The sequence below is a fragment of the Rousettus aegyptiacus genome, unplaced genomic scaffold (assembly GCF_014176215.1).
Source record: "Rousettus aegyptiacus isolate mRouAeg1 unplaced genomic scaffold, mRouAeg1.p scaffold_m13_p_13, whole genome shotgun sequence".
Taxonomy (NCBI): Eukaryota; Metazoa; Chordata; class Mammalia; order Chiroptera; family Pteropodidae; genus Rousettus; species Rousettus aegyptiacus.
In genome coordinates this window covers 43,336,755-43,355,040 of record NW_023416288.1, presented here as the reverse complement: position 1 = coordinate 43,355,040, position 18,286 = coordinate 43,336,755, and the positions used below count along the sequence as shown (strand labels likewise).

Here is an 18,286-nt window from a genome sequence, read left to right as displayed (position 1 = left end):
GCGGGTCACAGTTCAACTCATCACACTCTACCAAGAAAATCACGCACTGTGCTCAAAATCCAAAGTTAGCGACTCTAACGGTGCCATGTGTCCGGATCACCCCATGGAGTAGCCCCCCTCCCCACACACATGCACCCACGGACCCCATCGAGAGCCTGCTTCCAGGGCTGCGCTTGGAGCCGCTCCCCAGGGAGGCCATGGTGTCTCCTTCTCTGACCCGTCGACCTCGCCACTGACCACAGCCAGGAGTGAGCTTGCTCTGCTTTCTGTCCTGGCTCTTGACTCGATCGGCCCACCATATGCCAACAGTGTGGTCGTCTGTCGAGGTCACAGGACTGGCCACTGCCTATGGGAAATGAGTTTCCAGCTGCTTTTTGAGCCCTGGGGCAGGTTTCATGGATTCTCTCCTGCTCCATCTAGTGCCCCTGGGACCTGGGCCACACGGTTCTAATTAGTGGACAAAGATTTGTCTATAGCCTGTGGTTTAGGGCCGGAAACGCTCTTGATCTCTTTTAAGAGGGATAAAATCTGTGACCTTGACTTTAAACTTGAAATTTCTGGTGAAACCAGTGAGTGGTAAAACTTGCTCATCACCTGGCAGCCCTTAACTTCAGTGATTGGGATAAAATCCATGATAATCTTCTTTTCAAACTCTGCTTTCTGACTCTTGTTTTCAAACGTTGGTTGTAAAACAATTTATAATGGCTGATAATGGCCACCGTTTACTGGGTCCTTACTGGGTGCAGGGAACCGTGTTAAGTGCGTGGTGTGTGTCGGGTCACTTTATCGTCACGTGAAAAGTCTGTGAAGCAGACACTGTCGGTTCACTGTTACACACCAGAGGACAGAGAGGCTGAATGAGCTGCCCAAAGACGCCCGGCCAAGGATGGTGACAACGGGAGCAGGACCCCAAGTCGGGACTGTCTGACCCCAGACCTCAGCTCCGACGTTACCGGTGGGCGTGTTTCTGGGCGTCATTTCACACCCTGTCTTGTAACGTGATGATGAAGCTGTCGTGTGGCATCGCTTTTTAAGAAAACTAAAATTCCTTGCATGCGCCGTCTCACGGAGCAAGCGCGGTGACTGCCCTGCCCCTGGGAAGCCCTCGGGACTCGCCATGGTTCCACGCAGACTCTTGACTTTGCAGGCAGCTGGGGGGGACTCAGGCGGTCCGTCCAGCTCCGCCTATGCGAGACTGTCGCTCTCATGAAAGCAAATCATGCTGCTCTTCGTGGTTCTTACTGTTCTTCATAAGCATCAAATAAAGTTTGGGGTTATCTCGCTGGAAGAGAGATCCCTTAAAAATACTGTTCCCAGAAGGAATGCCAGCCAGTTAAAACAGTCCCTGCAGGGCAAGAAGGAGCTGTGACTTTATAAAGCATTTTAAGGAAGTGCCTGTTAGAAACAATTTGGAAGAAACTTCTGTTGGTTAAGGTGGCCGAATCCTTAGCCCACCTGTGACTCACATACAGAATAACAGCAAATACCTCCTCTGGGTCTGGAAGATATTTCAGTCACATACTTGAGGAGCTTGGTTTTTTGTCGTTGTTGTTGTTTGAGTTTTGTGGGTTCGAAGCAGGAATTCTGGAATCACCTTTGAAATAGAAAGCAAGCCATCTTTCTTCCTTCTCCACTGAGCTAAAATAAGGAAACAGGGCAGGACGTACTGAACGGCAATTTGGTGCCTTAACGGCGGGGCAGGTTGGCCGGTTCCATTCCCTCTTAGTTCTCCAGCCTTGCACGATTCAGTGCTCTGTGCGGCATCCTGCTAACTGGCTGGAGAATAAACTCCATCAGGCTCCTCCCGGGAAAGCCTGCAGTGATGGGATAAATAAATAAGCAAGCAAATTGTGAGTGACCAGCGACAGACAGGGTCCACCGTTTGTGCTCTCCTGAGGTTTGGGGTGGGGAGGGGGCTTGCACATCCTGTGAGTCGTCCATCCCAGTCGCTTCTGGCGTGGGGGAGGTGGCCGTGTGCGTGACCCGATCTGGGCATTCCTGTCGTCTTGGGGTGCCCGCGCTGACCGGCAGTCGCTTGCCGTCGGTCGTGGGCACCTCAGAGGAGGGTGAGGATGTCCGTTACGGTGGCTGCGTCGCAAGGAGCAGGCGTGCTGCTCAGGCCGTTGCCAGCTCTCACGCACCTTCAGCGCTCATGGGGGTCCTATCTTCGCAGGTGCAACACGGAGAGCGAGTGGAGCCAGATCCACGAGAACATCATCAAAAAGCTGAACGCGCGCTACAACCTGACCGGCTCCAACGCGGGTGAGTGCGCGGCTGCTCCCGTCCGGCCTCGCTCTGCTCTGTTCCCGCCCCACCTGGCCCAGCTCCGAAGACGCACGGTCAGCACGGTCAGCACGGTCAGCGGTCAGCAGTCAGCATCTGGGCGCGTCTTCCGTGCTGCGATAGGCGTCTCCGCTCACTCCCTAAACAAGCTCTTCCCTTCCGGTTGAGACCGGGCGGAGTGTCTGACTGCTCCGTGGGGCCAGGTCTTGAGACCTCCAGGTGGTAACTGGTCGCAGAAAACCGAAGGACAGACGTGCTTGGGTTCACGACAGTCGCGTCGTAGGTTCGATGACGGGAAATCGGTTGGTGAGGCCCGTGCAAAACTCGCTGTGCTGCCTGAGGCTGTCGTGTCGTGGACAGCCTGCAGGCCCCAGGCCGAACCTGGCCAAGGAGAGTGGCATTGACCGCAGTGTCACGTGGAGGAAAGTGTGTGACGCTTGTTCAGAAGGGAGCTGAGATGCGATGCGTCGTATGTGTGTTGTATGGCGCAGGCCTACACCGGTATGTGTTATGGAGTGTCTTCACGTTCCGTAACACGTCTAGATTATATAGCACACTTCGGTCGGTAGACGAAAACTTGTGAATATTTGTGCTCCCTGTCCTTCCTTTACACCCCTGTTGAAGCAAAACAAACTAGGCAGGTGTGTGCTTTCGTTGACCTAAGCTTCAAAGTGAGTAAGCTGTTATTTGAACTGAATGCGCTGTCTTTGAGACTGGTTGCTGACGTCTCAAATATAGATATTTGCGTTATGGTCCGTCTTGCCTGGTAATTGGAAGAACCAGAATTTGGACTGACTCCCCCTTTTTCTCAGACCTGTGCACATCTTGCTAGGCCCAGGTGATCCCCGAGACCAAGCACCTGCAGACAGAACTTTGCGCTTCGGTCCATACACAACCCTGAGCACCCCCAGCTCCCGCGTGTGGCCGTGCTCAGGTGCAGTGAGCGGTGAGCTTGCCTCCTCTCCCCCCCCCGCCCCCCCCCCCGCTAGAGCTGGGAAGGGGGGAACTTCGGTTTTATTTGATTCAAAGCCCAACATTTCCCACTAACTGCACAGAAGGCTTGCCGTCACTGTGGCGGCTGGGGCCCCTCTAGGACGAGGAGGAGCTGGTGGTGGGGGCACTGGTCCTCGCGCCTGCTTCTCTGTTTCTGTGAAGGCGCGTCCTGTCCCCTTGGGTCGGCCCCAGCTGCTTCCACGTGCTCCGAGCGCTCAGGCGGCTTTGTCGACCGACCGACCGCTTATCCTGAGCGAGGCCACCTCATTCCCTGCGTGTTCCCGTTCCTGTTTTTAGCCGTTGTACTGAAATGAAGGTCCGCTTGTTCCATCTTGGGAAATAGTGGGAGATACCACTGTGCTGTGGGGCCCTGGAGAAAGGGGCTCCCCGCCCACTGGCAGAGCCCCTACCTCCGCCCCCCGTCGTCACCTGCTGTGGCTCTCAGAGTCCGAGGCAGCCAGATGCCCAGTGTCTGTACTTGGCTTTTGCTGCAAAGCCCTCTCTGCCCCTCTGTCCTTATGACCCAGGCCTTGTCCATCCTTTGCCTGTCGGGCCCCAGCCCCGGCCAGCCGCACGCAGCCGGCGTCCATCTGCCTTCTGGTCCCCTGGCCTCTACCCGACGCTCTGTCCCTCTCAGGCCAAGTGATGAGCCCCATCACTCCAGAGTTCTGCTCCCGCGAGACAAACCTCAGAAAGAAACCTTAAAAAATGAGGATAACTCAGCCCTGTACTGTTTCCACTTAAGTTCCCACCCCTCAGTCTTGGCGGGTCATTATTCTGGGTTGCCCGGGTCTGTTCTCCTTCTGGAGAAGAAGCAGCTCTAAGGGCAGCAGACAGGTGGGTGTGCAGGAGAGCTTTGCCTTTGTTGTTGGAAGGGAGGCTCTGGAATGGCTTTCTTGAAAATAGTGGGGGAAATGAGAGTACAGAGAGTCGGAGTGGGGCGTCAGGCCGCCCATGTTCGCACGGTCACGGCGGGAAGGTGTGTTGACTTCCTACGTTTCCTCCTTGGACCACAGAATTGTTGATTAAACAAAAACAGTGCAAGCAAACGTTTTCAAGAGAATTGAGCTCACTCAGCAAAGTACTTACTTCTTTTTCCGTTCATTTCCCCTCTTGTTCTTCGGTCATTGCTACTAAAAAAAAAGAAAGAAAGAAAGAAAGAAAGAATAACTTCAAATTAGTTTGGAAAAAATTCTCCCACTTCATTTTCAGGATCTTTATGCTTCACCGATGTCCTCCTATCTGTTAGAATTGGAATCTATCCGTTGACTAGAGAAAGGGGTTCATCTAGTTAACAACTGTTCTTGTTTTCCTCTAACCTAAGACTGATACTGCAAGGGTACATTAACCACTAGCGCTGTTGTGTTTAGAAACTGGGAGAAAATTGCTAGTGATTCATTTAACTTTTAAAGGCTAAAAAAAAAAAAAAAAAAAATCCAGTTAATACGTCTCTGTGGCTGGATTTAGTTGGGTTAAGTGATTTCAAATTTCCAAAGTTGTGCCCTGTGGGAATTTTTAAATCTAAAAGTAATATCATAAGAATTTGAAATTCTAAAAATAGTCATGAACATGGTCCTGGTTTAGGTTTTTCGAGCACATGGATATTATACCTGTCACCTGCGACAGACATTAGCAGCGGATTTCAGGAATGTGAAATGAAACTGAGCCAGTGCGATGTACTGAGGAAAATTCAGTTCTGTGACTTGACCTCAGGTCTGTAAAAATCACTGGCCTTGGTTCAGTGTGTCCTAAGAGACACTTCCAAATCTTTTCATGTGATCTATGTATTTATGAAATTCTCTTTCTTGTAGTTTGCAAATATAGCTTATAATTAGAAAAAAAAATCATATTTGCTAACGAGGTCAGTGTGTGCGTGCGCGTGTGCACGTGTGCGCACACGCGTGTAAGATGCGTGTGCGTGGTTGCATTCCTGCCGACGGCTGCACTTCTTCACCCCCCGGCAGGTTAGAGGGAATTACCTAGGTAAGGACCGCACAGCACACCGGGAGAGAGTGAACCCCACGCGGGACGTGGGCGCGGTCTCCATTTGGCCGAGGGCACAGGAGGCCCTGGGAGAGGCGGTGTTTCGGGGGCGGCGCGCCCGGCCCTCGCACCCCGATGCCGTCCTTGAATTCAGTGTCATGGCGTTGGCGTTTAGAAAGTTCACGTTCTAACACTGTGTCAAGAAAACTGGAACTTTCTGGCACCACCTATTGGCTAGAAGTATAGCGCGTGGCGTTTTGCTCACTTTTGGAATTGCCCGATTGGTAAACCACACTTTTTTATTCTTAACATTTTTTAAAATTTTCGATTAATTTTACGTGCAGAAACGTTGCGAGAACAGTGCAAAGCATCCTAATCCTTAAGAGGTTAGCGTTGTGTCTAACGGCCCTGAGCTTGGCGCTCCATGACTTACGGGTCACTGCGGTCTTATTTTCTCTGTTCTTGTCAGCCATGGCTCGCCTCTCCTTTAAAGAAAACGTGAAGGCCTTCCCACCACTTTGAAATAGCAGACTGTGGACCAGTACTTGTAATCACAAGGTGATTCGCTCATCCTTATCACACGTTACACGTCAGAACGGAGGCCTCGCCGGGCACAGGGTTACCTGTTCAGCCGTGTCGGGGAGGTGATCTCCGGAAGGTGAGCCTGTAGTCAGACACTGATCCACCCTCAGTGGTGTCAAAAGGGCGTCCTCTACGAGGCCAGCCGATGTAAGGAGGCGGTCATCAGCGGGCGTGTTCCCAAATTGAGTAACACTGGCCGGAAGTCAGGAATCAAGGCGTGACTGTTAAGAAAGGAGAATGGTTTTTTTTTTTTTTTTTTTTTTTTTAAATTTTAAATTTGCTTCTAAAGTACACCTGGAAGAGGCGCCGCTTCCTCGGATATGAGCGTTGGCACCGCAAGCAACACGAGTGTCTGGGTTTCCGGGGTGACGCTGTCCAAGGACCGTTGTCATTGGTGTCTCGGGCCTCCCGGCGCAGGCCCGACGCCCTGGGACGGCACGCCACGCAGGGCCCCGCCGCCGCCCCCGCCTGCCTTCTCCATCCCGTTTCTACGCTCCGGTCTCTCCCGAATCGCTCCCCGGGCTCGTTTTCCACCGGTGTCCTCTCAGGCGACACCATTCCTCCCGGACGTTCGGCTTCCTTCATTGCTCTGCCCCAGAGACCCTGGCCCCAACCTCCCTCTGTGAACACTCGCCTGACCCCGCCAGGGTTTCGCTGCGTGAGGCAGCCGGGGCGCACTCCCGAGAGCTCTCTCTGGCTTTGAGCTGGACCCAAGTAAGAGATGCACTTCCCGTGTGTGTGTTTGAAAGGCGAGTATCTGACCTTTCAGAGACATGCGCTGAGTCTGTCCTCGTGCGTAAGGTAGTGCCCGAGACAAAGCTCTGGTGATAGATTTTGTAAATCAAAATGGAAAGAAAGTACTTGCTCTGATGATAATGAGGTCCTAAATATTTTAGAAATAAACAAATTCCTCAAGATAATGTTTCGGAAGAATTTAGTAACGAGTGTCTTTAGGAAGTTTCACTGACGCCTAATGGCGTTCGTAATTTTGCAGTTCCAATGTCGAAGTTCCAGCATTTGTGCCCACCCTTCGCCCCCTGCCCCCCAAACAGACAAGGGCACGAGGCAGGCAAGTGCCGTCAAGGACTAACGGTTTGGGCTTCACCTTGGAAGGACAGCATGAGGAGCCCCAGGGACCCTCTCCAAACTGGAACAACTCTAACTGATAAAGATAATATTTTAAAAAGGCACGAACGCCTGACAATTGTCCGAAGAGCATCCAGCAAATAGAGGAAGACTTGTTCAAGAACAGCTGCTCCATCTTGACAAGCAGAGAGACGGCGGTGGTACTCGTGCACAGCCCACTCGCTCCTCCCACCTGCCCCTGCGCGGTGCGATGGGGATTCGACGGCGGGCAGACGCGGCCAGGATGGGACGTCTGCCCTCAGCTCTCAGTCCCGGGACGCTGCCTCACCGGCATTTCTCATCCCCCTCAGCTCCGAGTGGCTCACTTCCTGGCGAACGTAGCTGTGAGGTCGGGGGCTCCCTCCTTCCTCCTGACCCCTACCGACAGCGTAGGGACTGTACCCAGGGTGTAGCAGGCCGAGGGGATTGGGGACATCGATCACCCCGGCTCACTCATTTGCTGGAGGCGCCGCAGGAGGAGAGACGAGCCGAGACCAGAGGTGACTGCCGCCGCCTGGCATCTGGCTCCGCGGGCAGGGAGGCGTGACTCGTCGTAGTCTAACACGCCGCTTTTCTACCGCGCATTCCCACCTCCGCCGCAGGCCCGCTAGCACGGGCCCCCGCCCTCCCCTGCCTTCCTGTCTGCCGTCGTCTCTGGCGCGAGTCATCAGTTCCACTCTCCCCCTTGCCAGTCCCGTTTCCCAGGTGACACGAGAATGCTTCATTAAGGCACAACTTGGCACATGTTTTCTTTACCCCAAATTCTCCAGCGGCTTCTCGTTGCACTCAGAGTAAGAGCAACTAATTGTGGACTCTGTGACGGCCACTCGCCTTCCCGACTCCCGTCCAGCGACCTTCTTCCGATCTCCGCGCCACCCTGGGCTCTTCCCTGCCGCAGGGCCTTTGCGCATGACCTCTGCCTGGATCAGGGTCTCCCCATCTTTCACACTGCCATCTTTCTCTAAGTTTAAGTGTTCTCTCGGAAACGCCTTTGGTGAGCACTTTTCCTTTATAATTTATATCCCGGTCTCTGGCTTATCTCCTCTGTGACAGTTACCACAATCAAAAAGAACAAAATTTCTGCTCGGATACACAAAAAGTTCTAAACGTGGATTAATTCTAGAAAGTAGAACTCAGGAACTGGGGCGGGGAGTACATTTCCTTCCAGACTAGAACCTTCTGTACAATTTGAGTGGTGTAACATATGCATGGACTACTTGAAATTTTTAAAATCTAATTAAGTTCTAAAATGCCAATATTTGTTCACCAGTAGACACTCAATAAGTATGGATTTCATAAATGAATCGAAAAAAAACAAGTTGTTTCTTTGGTTGCCTCGTGTCAAGTAGGAAAACATTTAGAGGATGAAAAAAGCGCCCCACTGCGAGACAGGCTTCGGTGACCCGGCCGCTGCAGCCACCTCGCATGCCCCTGCCTGCAGTCTGCTCCAACGTCACCCCTCGTCCGGTCCTGGGCGTCTGCAGCCAGATAGGGTTGCGGCACCGTGAATGCACGCACTCCGGAGGTTCATGCCTCCTGGCACTTACCTTAGAAACCCAGTAATAATACAGCCTCAAAGAATCTCACTGGGACTCAGGAGACCTCAGGGATAAAGGCAAAAACAGGGCAAAGACATTCGTTTTTTAACCCATTCCAAATGTGTCTGTCTTTGCTCCCACTTCCCTGTTGGGTTTTGTGTGTCCTCTTCCTACTCGGTTCCAATAAAATACCCCCTTTGGTGGACACACCATTCCCTGCCTTTTCCCATTCAGATCTGTGCCATGTTATACTTGATACATACATATATATATTTTTAAAGTTTCCTTCACCTTGTTCAACTAGACCCGTTCTGTGAAATGAGTTTCCTTAAGCTTTGGAATGTTCTGGGCGAGTTGAGATGAAGCACCTAATTTAGGGTTCTTTCTTCGATGCTTTATTTTGAGAAAAAAACAAAGCAAATTTTATGGCCTTTTCTTAGCATATGGATATTTTTAAATGCTAAAAATGGAAAGGAAAGATCATTTCGTCTTAGTCACCATACTTAATGAAAATCCTAATTGAGAAAATTAAGGATATATATATATACACACACACTCTTAAGGGATTTGTCTGTAACTTTTAGTTTGTGATGATGTGACTTTTAGATTCTCTTGTGAAAATACTTTTGCACTAATAACCCATCTATTCTTAGCTCAGATTTTTAAAGCACATATATTTTTAGAACATATATTTTAATATTCTATCATTTCCCTTCCGTACTTAGAAACTCACAAGAATTAAGAAGGAAAATATAATTATGCAGTATTAAGCACTCTTTAGTCGTACATTTCTTAGGCCAATCTTTTAATCAATATTGTGATTTTATTTCATACTTTGATTTGGTACATATGTAAAATCTTTGTGGCAGAGGACGTTTATTTTGAGCTAAAGTTTGGTGGGATTGACAGTCCTTAAGGCATAAGTAATGTTTTGCTTGGTCGATTAAGTTACACATTTATAATTATAGTTTAATTCTGCACTGGAGGCATGCTGTTAGATCCTCAGGAACCGCGCATGTTATTGAAAAGCTGGGGATTTCAAGGCTTTTAAAATGAGCGAGCCTTCTGAAAATGGTAGCTGAAATGTCGTAGCATCTTCTTCCACTACAAACACATGAAGATGCTCAGGAAACCGTACCAGACCCGGTAAGAACCGGGGAGCAGAGGTTTCCAGGGAGGGCAGGACACCGTGCAGGGTGGGAGGAGGACAGGGACAGCGCCGGTCTTGGGGTGCGGGGGGCGTGAGTCAGGGAGACGGAGCTTCTGGGGCCAAGAGTGTAACACGCGTTAGGGCGTCTTCCTCCCTCCTCCTCTGGGACCGGAGACGGCCAGCAGGCAGACTCGAGGGTGTCGAAGCTACGCGGGCACCTCCCGCCATGGAATCACCCGGACCGCTCCCCGCCCCCCCCCCCCCCCCCCGTGCAGGCCATGTGACTTTCAGAGGACAGACCTGCCTGTGCTCTGTCGCCGTCGGCCACCCAGCTCAGATGCGGGGGGAGAGGGGACGGCGGGGCGGGGATAAAAGATAGTTAAGTGAAAGTGGGGTGCACATTCAATTAAGGTCCCTGGGTGCTTGCCAGACTTAATTAAATTCCCACAACCACCCTCCGACGCGAATGTTCGTTGGAGCTGCGCGCCAGGAGGCACGGGGCCACGAGGCGCGGTCATGTCCTCTTCTCCTCCGGGGTCCCTGCCCCCCGGGCATCCTCGCCTCGGACACATTGGAACCCAGCAAAGGCTCCCTCTTCCCTCTGCGCCCAGTACTGTTTTTATTCAACGCATCTTCCTGATTTACATCTTCGATTGAAAAGCCAGCAGACCAACAGAACAGTGCCTTTGTCGTTGTTCGTTTCTACTACTGGGGCGGGGGACGGCCCCGTCAGTCTAGGCGTGGCCAGTGCATCGCGCCCCTTTCCCATCGCAGCGTGCCCGCTGCCCTTCTCGCCGGCCGTGGGTCGTGAGCGGGGCCCGCTGCCTTGCACGCCGTGTGTGGCGCGTGTGGGCGTCGGGTGTTCCCAGCTGGGGGCTCAGGAGAGGGCGGGTGGGAGGCCACACCCCCTCCTCTTAGCGTCTGCTGCAGTGTCTTTCCATTCGCCATGGGAACCGTGGGCAAGCTGAGGGATCCAGGCGGGAAAAGTCACCTGGAGACTGTCCCGCGGAGTCTGTCTGTCCTGTACGAGCTGCTGCGGGCATGGAGCTCCCGCCGCAGCCTCCAGGCGTCTCCCTCTCCCGTAACGTAACGCCGGTGCCTCCGACTCGTTTCAGGCTTGGCCGTGAGCCTCCAGCTGCTGCACGGCGACATCGAGCAGATCAGAAGGGAGTACTCGTCGGTGTTTTCCCACGGCGTGTCCATTACGAGGAAGTTGGGCTTTTCCAATATCATCATGCCGGGTAAGTGCTCGGCGCGAACCACGTGGTGCAGCACAGGGATTTTGTCTGTTTCTGACATTCGAAAAACTGTTTCAAACTTTGAAGTGTTCGAATGGGCCGTGCTGGAGAGCTAAGTCCTCACTCAGCATCGTCGAGTTTCTGCGGCTTCAAGCAGAACGGTGCCCGATGAAGCCCGTTTACCACAGGCTGAACGCTGTAAACGAGAGCATGTTCCGTGGCTTCTCACCAACATGCTGACCAGCCAGCATGCATCCGACATGCTAACTGACATGCTAACCAACATGCATCCAACATGCTAATCGACATGCTAACCGACATGCATCCAACATGCTAACCGACATGCTAACCAACATGCCTCCAACATGCTAACCAACATGCTAACCAACATGCATCCAACATGCTAACCGGCATGCTAACCAGCATACTAACCGACATGCATCCAACATGCTAACCGACATGCTAACAAGCATGCTAACTGACATGCATCCAACATGCTAACCGACATGCTAATCAGCATGCATCCAAAATGCTAACCAACATGCATCCAACATGCTGACCAACATGCTAACCAACATGCTAACAGCATGCATCCAAAATGCTAACCGACATGCTAACCAACATGCATTCAACATGCTGGCCAACATGCTAACGAAACAATGTTATTCGAGGGTCTGCTGTATGTGATGATAAGCAAAAGGTTTTTTTTTTTTTTAAGTATGTTTATGTTTCGATTATATTAGGTTGGGTAACTTGTAGGGGGCATGGCTGCATGTATGGTGACCCTGGTCAGAAGGAAAACTGAGGTCGTGTCCAGAAAATAAATAATTTATACCCTTTGGTGGAAAATGTTAGTGAAATCACTTAGAGGAAATCCTTATTGATGAAAACAGTGATTGAGTAATAGCCTTTCTTGGAAGACTTTTCCAGCTGAGGTGCGTGTGCGTGTGCGTGCATGTGTGCGCGCGCGTGCGCTTGCGTGTGCGTGTGTGTGTACGTGTATAAAGCCATATATAAATACAATATATATTTTGCACCTCTCTGATTCTGTCTGTGTGTATGATTCAGATCTATATTAGCAAGCAGATAACACTCCAAAAAATAGTGTGTGTTTCTACGTAGAGAAAGTAGGGGTTGAGGAGATTCACATTTGTATTAGTGGGGTGATCACGTCGTAAGCTTATAAAAATGTCGAGTCACTATATCGTACGCCTGAAACTAATATAACATAAATACTTAAACTTTGTAACAAACGAGGGGTGAAGAGAGGACGTTCCACTCTAAAAGCAGATGCCGGGCGGCAGCATCTTCTCGGCATCCCACATTCCGCCCTCCACAACCGAGGACAGAGTAGAAAGACCAGACACAGTGGCCTCAAACTGTTGTCAGTATTTTTAGAAAGAAGACCCTCGAAGTCACTGTTTGAACCCAGGCGTAGAAGCAAACGGGGGGCGTCGCACCCGACCAGGTGGGCGGCCCGGCTGCGCGATGCCAGGCGGGGGTGCAGGGGCGATGGATTGTGATGTGGGGGGCGACCGGCTGTCACGTGACGTGGGAGGTGCCGGGCCCCCCCCCCCGCAGGCTGTCACGTGACGTGGGAGGTGACCAGCCCCAGCCCGCAGGCTCTGTCGCCTCCAGGCGGGACTCGTTTACGCAGGGCAGGCTACGAGGACGGCCTGGGACGTTCTCTGAGCTGGCCCAACTTCGCTCGCAGACCCAGTCTGCCTGAGCATCTCGTGCTCCCGATGTCAGAAATGACTGTTTATGGAGCTGTTTACTTGGTGGCACATTATTCGGTGGCTCTTGCAACTGTTCATTATTTCCTTCAGTTGCTATAAATAACTGGTATTTCCTCTAACCAAAGAAAAAGAAAAAACATGTCATCCCGCTGGGGAGCAAATTGACGGGCAAATCTAATATAAAGAACATATTTGCGAACAGAATGCAGGCAGCTGCTGCGAGAACCCCTCGGCGTGGGCCCTGGGCCGCGGCACGGAGAAACGGGGACGTGTGAGCTGCCCCAGTAGCCGTCTGGGATGCGCGGAGCAGGGCCCGGGCTGTTGCTGAGTGTCAGAAAGGGGTCGGCGCCCCGCCCCGCAGGGCCGCTCTGCCTCTGAGCTTGTGATTCCGGGGGAATGTTCTGTGCTGTCCTCGTGGTCCCCCTACTGAGGCCGCTCACCCGTACCCCGTTCCTCTGGAGACCGGGGAGCTGTCGCGCTTCGTTAGGGAGCCCCTAGTTAATACGTCCCCGTGCACTTGCTTTTGGCGGGAGCGCTCTGAAAGGAATTAGATCTCTGCGGGCGCGGGCAAGGCAGGGGCTGCCGCTTGGGAGCTGGGGGCGGACGCTGACAACGGTGGACAGAGCCGCGCGGGGGGCGGCCGCTGGCCGCAGGAGCTTTGATGGCGGCCCCAGGATCTGCGTTTAACTTACAAGTGCCCTGCAGAGGAAGCCGTCGTCTTCTTCGGTCTTTGCTGGTTCAGATAAGTCAAATTTCTGTTCGGTCACAGTAGACGAGATGATGATTTACAAGAGCATGGTAAGAGGAATGTTGTCGATATCTTTCCCTCATGTTTGAGAAGATACCCGGTTTCATTCTTTTAAGAAGAAATATTTTAATTCTTTACCACTTAGTCATGGACACGTGCATGTCAACAGATGGACTTGCCTGAGATAAACCTGCTCTTGGAAAAAGCTTGTGGGAGCCAGTATGATATGGTTTGGTCTTCCTTAAAAATATATCCTACATCTAGCCGAAGCTCACCGCCCCCCGGTCCAAATCCCTGGGCCTCCACACCGTGCGGGTGCAACCATTGCTCTCAGACCTGAACCCCCGGATCCTGCCAGGGGAGGGGAGTGTGGCCTTCCCACCAGTACCTGCCACAGCGATGCGGGACGGAGGCCGAGGCCCGACCACGTCTCGCCGACGTCCGGCCCCACTGGGCTCGGAGAGGCTGGTTCCTCCAGATTACGAAGCTTGCAGGCGCCCGGCACAAGGGCATAGGACTTTCGCCACCGGCCCTGCGAGAGCCCCACACCTCGTCCTCGAGGCTGAGGGACGGCAGGGAGGCCCGGCCCACCCCGCCCGGCTGCTGCGTTGCCGGCCCTCGCCTAACAGGACAGTTTCAGAGCTGCCCCCCAGGACGTCCAATCTCTCAGGGCGCTCGCCCAAAATGTAACCGGAGAGACAGAAAGCAACACACAGAGACGGCGATGACGTCGATGGGCCCGACCGAGGCGCACTCCATGTGAAACATCCAGAGCTAGCTTTTCAGCCCGTCCGGACGGCCCCGTCTGCGGCCCGCTCCGACTCCCCGCCGCCCGGGACCTGGGACCTAGCCCTCGTCCCTCTCGAGGCGTCACGGAGCGAAAGGAGCTTGGGCGCGGGTGGCGTGCCGTACGAGTGTGCAGCGGCCCTGGAACAAGGCGCCACAAATGGGGCGGCGTAGGGCAGGCGCCCCACGTTACGGCTCCGGAGGCCGCAACCTTGCACGGGCCTCTCCCTGCGCTACAGTCAGGGTGCGCCCGGGCCGCCTTTCTCCCGGGGCCCAGAGGGAGGGGCCGTTTCGCTGCCGTGTCCGGCTCCTGGCCGTGGCCCCACGTCACCCCTGCCCGCTTCCCCCGCCACAGCCCCTCCGCCCACGCTGAGCCTTCTGCCTCCCGCTTGTGGCGGCAGCAAACTCGCCCCGATCAGCCGAGAAAATCTCCCCGTCTCAGGACCCCTAACTTAGTCACCTCTGCGAAGGCCTTTGCCACCCAAGCCCACATGGCCGCAGTGTCCGGGGTCAGGGCGCGGACACCTCGGGGGCCGGGCGGGCCGTTGTCTGCCTGCCGCACACGCGAAGGGAGGTGCCGCCGGCGTGTGTCCGGCACACGCATGTCTCCCCCGCGGCCCCGGCGGTGGTTTCCAGGCGCGAACCTGTCCGTGGCCGAGGACAGCGTCCCGCCCTCGCTCCAGATGACCACGCTCACGTCGGACTCGTCTCCCTCCCCGGGCGCTGGGTCGAGCCGTTTTCTGCTCGGATCCCCGGCATTTTTAAATTTAGGAGGCGGTGAGCGCATGGTTGCGTATACAGATGTCGTGTTACAGAGTGGCACACCTGAAATTTAGAGGATGTTGTTAACCATGTTACCCCAGTAAATTTCATAAAAACTAAATGACAACAACAACAAAAAAGTTTCCCTCCTGTTGAGGACTTACTCAGTTCTGCCGTTTTACGGCCCATCTGTGTCCCGGCCTCAGGCATTCGTGAGCGATGCCACCACAAAAAGTTGGCCTTCGGCGGAAGGTGACCGGGCACCCTGGTGTCCCCCGCAGTCCTGAACGCGCGGATCTTTTCCCGTACACACTTGCTCAGGAAGTTGTGTAAACCTCCGGTTGTGGGCATGCTCCTACCCTACGGTCATGGCTCCTTCCGGCCATTTGCTTTCTCATGGGCAGGTTTTGTGTTAGAGAGAGAGAGGATTGCTTTCTGTTCTTCAGATGTGTAAAAGCTGTGTTAAGTAAAAGTAAATTCAGCCTCGCCAGCCTCGCCATCACTGTTACTTACCATTCAGAATTTTCTAGTAGCATTTTGTTTTCTCATTTCTCCCTTCCCTTCCACTCACCGCGTACCCCTAACTTCATGTTTCTGGGAGAGGGAAAAGCATGCTGTCAGCCTGAGTTTGCTAGTCGGCAGTAAATTTCTCTTTTTTTCTTGCTGTTGTAATAAGAAAAGGGTGAGATTAAAAAGCATTTGAGCTTTATAAATAACAAATGGAGAAAAAAAGTAGATGTTGTAATGTGTACATGGAGCACGTCAGTTTGAACCGAGGGCCTTTTCTCACTTGTTTCATAAGTAACTCGGCGGCAGGAAACACCGAGCAAGTGCGTCCGTGTGCCTGAGCTGTTCTCCGTCTGCGCTCAGACGGCACGGATCCGCATTCTTCCAGCAGCGAGACCATTTCGTCCAGGAATTTTGGAAACCGTTTAACTCATAACCGTACCCTTCGCAGGCCTATCATTTTGCCGCATTTCGATGTTTCTCCTCTAAACGCTGGGGCTGTTCAGTATCGACACCGGTTTCTCTGCGCCGCCCAGCCAGGCTGTCGTTTATGATCACTCCTCATCAATGAGGGAAATACTGAAAAATGGCGAAACTCGACAGCGTCTTTCCACTCAGTCCCAGTGTTCACCTGCTCAGTGTACGTTTTCAGTATCCCTATTTGAGCCGGCACAGGCTGGCTTCTACCTTTCTTGGGTATTGGCAGCGAAGGCGCGGGATCCCTTTATAGAAGTATCAGTGGAATATATTTTGCTTGTGGGTGTGCAACACTGTGTTTTATGACCTAAAGTTTTCCTTCATAGAGCACTTCATCACACTTCCTGGTATATATAAAACGGTTTTCATGTTCTTCTCATGCTAGGTGAAATGAGGAACGATTTATACATCACTATAGAAAGAGGAGAGTTTGAGAAAGGAGGGAAGAGTGTGGCCAGGAACGTGGAAGTTACGATGCTCATCGTCGAGGCCACCGGCCAGACCCTGAAGGTGCGTCCGTGAGGGATGGTGTGCGGTGAGGCCGTTCCGCGGCATCGCGTTGGGGTCAGCCCTGAAGAGATCGGCTCATTTCTCATGTGCGGTGTTTTCCGTGTTAGTTTACTTCTCCACCCCTGTGTATTTTTTGAAAATCGTTAAAATCCGTTTCACAGAGGAAAGTAGAGAAACAAAAAGGCTTTTACAGTTCAAATGTTGAATTAATTGTGTCAACAATTTCTTAATAGCGGTCATTCCGCATACAATTTTTTACATGCCATTTTATGTGTTCCCTTTCATCTGTCATAGTTTTGGAGATGAATACTTTTATCTGACAGTGGGTAAAAACAAACACAAAACCCCCCACACTTAATCTTATGCGTTTGCGTTGTGACCCGAATGAGGCGTGAGGGTGGGGGCCTGACTGACCGGGGAGCAGTGACAGGTTCCTGCCTCGTGTCCGTGTCGCCAGGCCGTCCCCGCGTCCCCGAGGGCCGGGCGCGGAGCCGGCGGCGCAGGGGGCGGAGCGGCGCCGTGGGGGGCGGGGGGGGGCGCTGCGGGGGGCGGGCACTGCGGGGCGGGGTGGGGGGCACGGCGTGGGGCAGGTGCCGCGGGGGGCGGGCACTGCGGGGCGGGGCGGGGCGGGGTGGGGGGCCCAGGCAGGCCTTGGCCCCGTCACTGCTGTGGCGGGCACCCTCGGCCGCGGCCCTCATTCTGCTCGCCCCCCGCCAGGACTTCATCGCCTTCGGCTCCGGGGAGCCGCTGGCCAGCGAGTACCACTCCTTCGTGCTCTACCACAACAACAGCCCGCGCTGGGCGGAGCTGCTGAAGCTCCCCATCCCCGTGGACAAGTTCCGGGGCGCGCACATCCGCTTCGAGTTCCGGCACTGCTCCAGTAAGTGTTGGGGGGCGCCGGCCTCTGACGGGCGCAGGGTTACAGCCGGTCGGCGTATAGCCGGGTCACTGTGCCGTCCCAGACAGTGTTCAAGTGAGAATCGGGTAAGGTCGGTCCAGAGGGGCCTTAGAGATGATGCGGAGTAATCGCCTCATTTCACGCATCTAAAAAACCCAAGGCGTGGAGACGTTACAGAATTCGTCCAGGTAAACATTACGGTCCATAAAGCTGTCTTCTCTTGACATCTCTATTTTAATTCTTTTGTACTCATTACCACCCTCTCAAGCCCCTACTCTCTGCCCCCGGGGAACCTCCAGTCCAGGGGTCCTCTGGTGCCCCCTGGGTCGCTGAAGTGCACCTCAGACATGGCCAGAAGCAGCAGGCTCCTGTCGGGTCTGACGGGTAGGGGCGCGGCCCACAGACTCGCGGCCTCGACCTGAGCGCTGGTACCTCGGCCACGCTTCAGCGGCAGGGGGGGCCGTGGCCGTGGCTGGGGCCGTACAGCACGTTTCGGAATCGGGTCAGCGACTCCATAAATCATGCTTTCGTGGGTGTTTCAGGATGTGGGGAGACTAGTGGGGTCTCACTAGTCTCCCAGATTCCCAGAGGAGTGTCGTGGACAGGTCTCGAAGTGGGAAAGCATTCAGAGCCGGGCAAGGTACCATGCCGTCCCTTCTACCGGGCTTTGTTTTAAATTCTCAGTTGGGCTGAAAACGAGCTTTGAGCTTTAAAGTAATAAAAAGAGAAGAAAGTGAAGGGGACGTGAGGGAAGTGGGCATTTGGAGAAAATTATTGTAGCTCAGCACTTAGGAAGCGGAACAAAGGCTGTTTTCAGTGAAACTCGCCAGATCTCTGCCCTCTTGTCTTCATACTTCAAACGCAGTCACAGGTTTTAAAAAAATATTCATTGTTAATATTCAGAAGATACAGCAAAACTAAAAGAAAAAAGTCCCCATTATCCCACTAGTTACAGATAATCAGTGTA

The 18,286-nt window shown here is 53.3% G+C and overlaps 1 protein-coding gene across 2 annotated transcripts in view; it reads left to right on the top strand.

The window, feature by feature from the left end:
* DOCK4 (dedicator of cytokinesis 4) overlaps positions 1–18,286 on the top strand; it is a 282,383-nt gene that overhangs the window by 156,685 nt on the left and 107,412 nt on the right. For both annotated transcript variants that reach the window (XM_036230498.1, XM_036230496.1), the window contains exons 12-15: positions 2,174–2,262; positions 10,770–10,895; positions 16,297–16,421; positions 17,139–17,301. In XM_036230498.1, the coding sequence (XP_036086391.1) occupies positions 2,174–2,262; positions 10,770–10,895; positions 16,297–16,421; positions 17,139–17,301 (503 nt within the window). The remainder of the gene's footprint in view (positions 1–2,173; positions 2,263–10,769; positions 10,896–16,296; positions 16,422–17,138; positions 17,302–18,286) is intronic.